At 52.7% G+C, this 2,173-nt stretch overlaps 1 protein-coding gene across 1 annotated transcript; it reads right to left on the bottom strand.

Annotated features, from left to right (window-relative positions):
* Positions 1–319: 319 nt before the first annotated feature.
* On the bottom strand, positions 320–536 carry M409DRAFT_31205 (uncharacterized protein; the record flags this gene model as incomplete). Its single annotated transcript, XM_033810219.1, has 2 exons — positions 320–366; positions 422–536. 2 exons carry the CDS (start codon positions 534–536, stop codon positions 320–322), a joined length of 162 nt encoding a protein of 53 aa, XP_033659178.1.
* Positions 537–2,173: the final 1,637 nt, after the last annotated feature.

Here is a 2,173-nt window from a genome sequence, read left to right as displayed (position 1 = left end):
CCGGCCTTTCTTTCGTCAACTTTCGACAGCTCAATTGGCTCAGACCGAATAAGGGAATAGTTCATCCATTGCGGTGACAGTCGTCGGCTGTGGCATGTATTCAATATTCAAACCCGGGAAGTCGGAACGACACGCGACCAATCATTCTATACTGCGACAATCCAGCGACCGAATCAATTTCAAGACGTAGCGCTCGCGGGTAATCCGTCCCTAGGCGTTTGCTTGCAACTACGATACTCTGCCGATGCGACCTAAGCGACGGCCTCGACAACCTCACAAACGCTAAGTCCCGAGAACTCTCGGTATCGTCCGACTCCCTCTAATCTTGACCTGATATGGGATGCACCAAGTAGTAATCCGGAAGGCCTGCACATCGATGGCATTATCGACTGGCTCAAAAACAAAAGACGTGATTCCTTACGCGGTCGTCCAGAGGATAAGCCGAAGGCGTCGTTGCAGGCGACGTTGAGTGCACAGGCAAACAAGAAAGACCGCAAGATACGGAAGTACAACGCAGAGGGTAAGAGCAATGGCATCGCGGACCAAGAGTGGAGTTGACAGGTAGTCGTGCAAGGCGTGGGGATCGTCGTTTCTTAGATGCTCTAGCTCTTCTTCGTCGCACACGCAAAGGAAGTAAAGCAAGTCGATGACAACGCCTGCACTGGCTAGTGGTCGCGCCCTTGCTTTCGTGGACGCACCCTCCCGAACACATCTCACGCTACGAGAACAGACGACGCCTGGCCATGCCTGGATGTCGTCTGCGGCCACCGTCGCTACTGGCGCTGCCTGGCGATGCTGCGGCCCGTTCAAATGTCCCGCGATCTCGTCTGGCCACACGGCGCACCGACACTGCCTGCACACGACGACGGTTCGACCCTCGGTTGGGCCCTTTCGGGTCATTTTACGCGTGACGCGTTCAGGTCCGCAAGATGAACCGAGCGTCGATATCTAGCCTGAGCTTCAGGTATAAATATCCCGAGGCCCTCCCATTTTCTCTCTCACTCACCCTCTCCTCTTTTCAAGTTCGACCATACTTGACTAATAATCCTTCTGGCGTCTTCCTATCGCCACCATTTTACGAAATCACCCACAGCCTTCACGCTCGCCTCTCCATACAAGGAAGTATGAATTGTTGCCCAGGGTGTGGAAGTCGTGGATATCACGACGCTGCCCGTGACGGAGTATGGCAAAGAGCAAGCGTAGAGCGGTTTGACCCATTCGACAGAAACGAGCTTTGCTATGGGGTCCGACGACGGCAGCATCAAACGCTTCTGGCCTTGGCCCGAGTGCAAAGGATGGCCGGTGATGAGACGAGACGCCAACACTTCGTGCTGAAAGCGCTCGCTATCTGGGATGCCGATATTTGGAATATTTCTCCGGCCCTACAGCGTGAACGGTGCGAAGAAGAGATTCGACGTCTTGTGATTCACTCAGATAATGCGCAGGCGACGGGAATGCTTGCTGTTGCTCTCGAAGATATTGACCAGGCACAAACAATATGGTCTTGCGACCTGGATGTTTTGCAGCCAAAATTGAGGAATAGTGGCGTATATGACCATAGCACAGTAAGTCTCTGCTCAGAACCAAAAGCTTTCAACTACGTCTGACACTCACATTCAAGCCGCAGCGCATAGATACAGAGCTGGGCTCTCTCCGAGCTCACCTAGACGTGACGGGAAGTCGTTCACGCTGCATGGAGCAAATTCGGCATGATCAGTGCCCAATCTGTTTAGAAGGCTTCGACGACTCTTGGAAGACCCCCTGCGATCACATGTTCTGCAAAACCTGCATAGAGTCATGGCTGCGCCAGCATCCTACTTGCCCGACTTGTCGTCACGACGTTACTTTGGCCCGAATCTCAAAAGTTGGTCCTGGAATCTAGGTAAATGTAGAGGGCGATGAAAAAGTGAAAGACATGGCGGTCAAAGCAGGAAGACGATTACTTGTAGATAAGAATCCGCAAATAACGTTACATCAAGGAAGCGCCGACGGAAGTCCTCTGACATAATCGTAGCCCGGCCCATGGATTTGTGAGGCGAACACTCAGTGGCTCTGTTAAAAACACCAACCGATGTGGGTTTTGCATCATGCCTCTCTCTACCATAGCCCAGTGGAATGCGCCTCGTGGACGGAAGACCATGATGCGACTTTGTGAGGTTTGTTTCCGACATTC

The sequence above is a fragment of the Zasmidium cellare genome, assembly GCF_010093935.1.
Source record: "Zasmidium cellare ATCC 36951 unplaced genomic scaffold M409scaffold_177, whole genome shotgun sequence".
NCBI lineage: Eukaryota > Fungi > Ascomycota > Dothideomycetes > Mycosphaerellales > Mycosphaerellaceae > Zasmidium > Zasmidium cellare.
The sequence above is the reverse complement of the archived record's forward strand: the minus strand, read 5'-3'. Positions and strand labels throughout refer to the sequence as shown.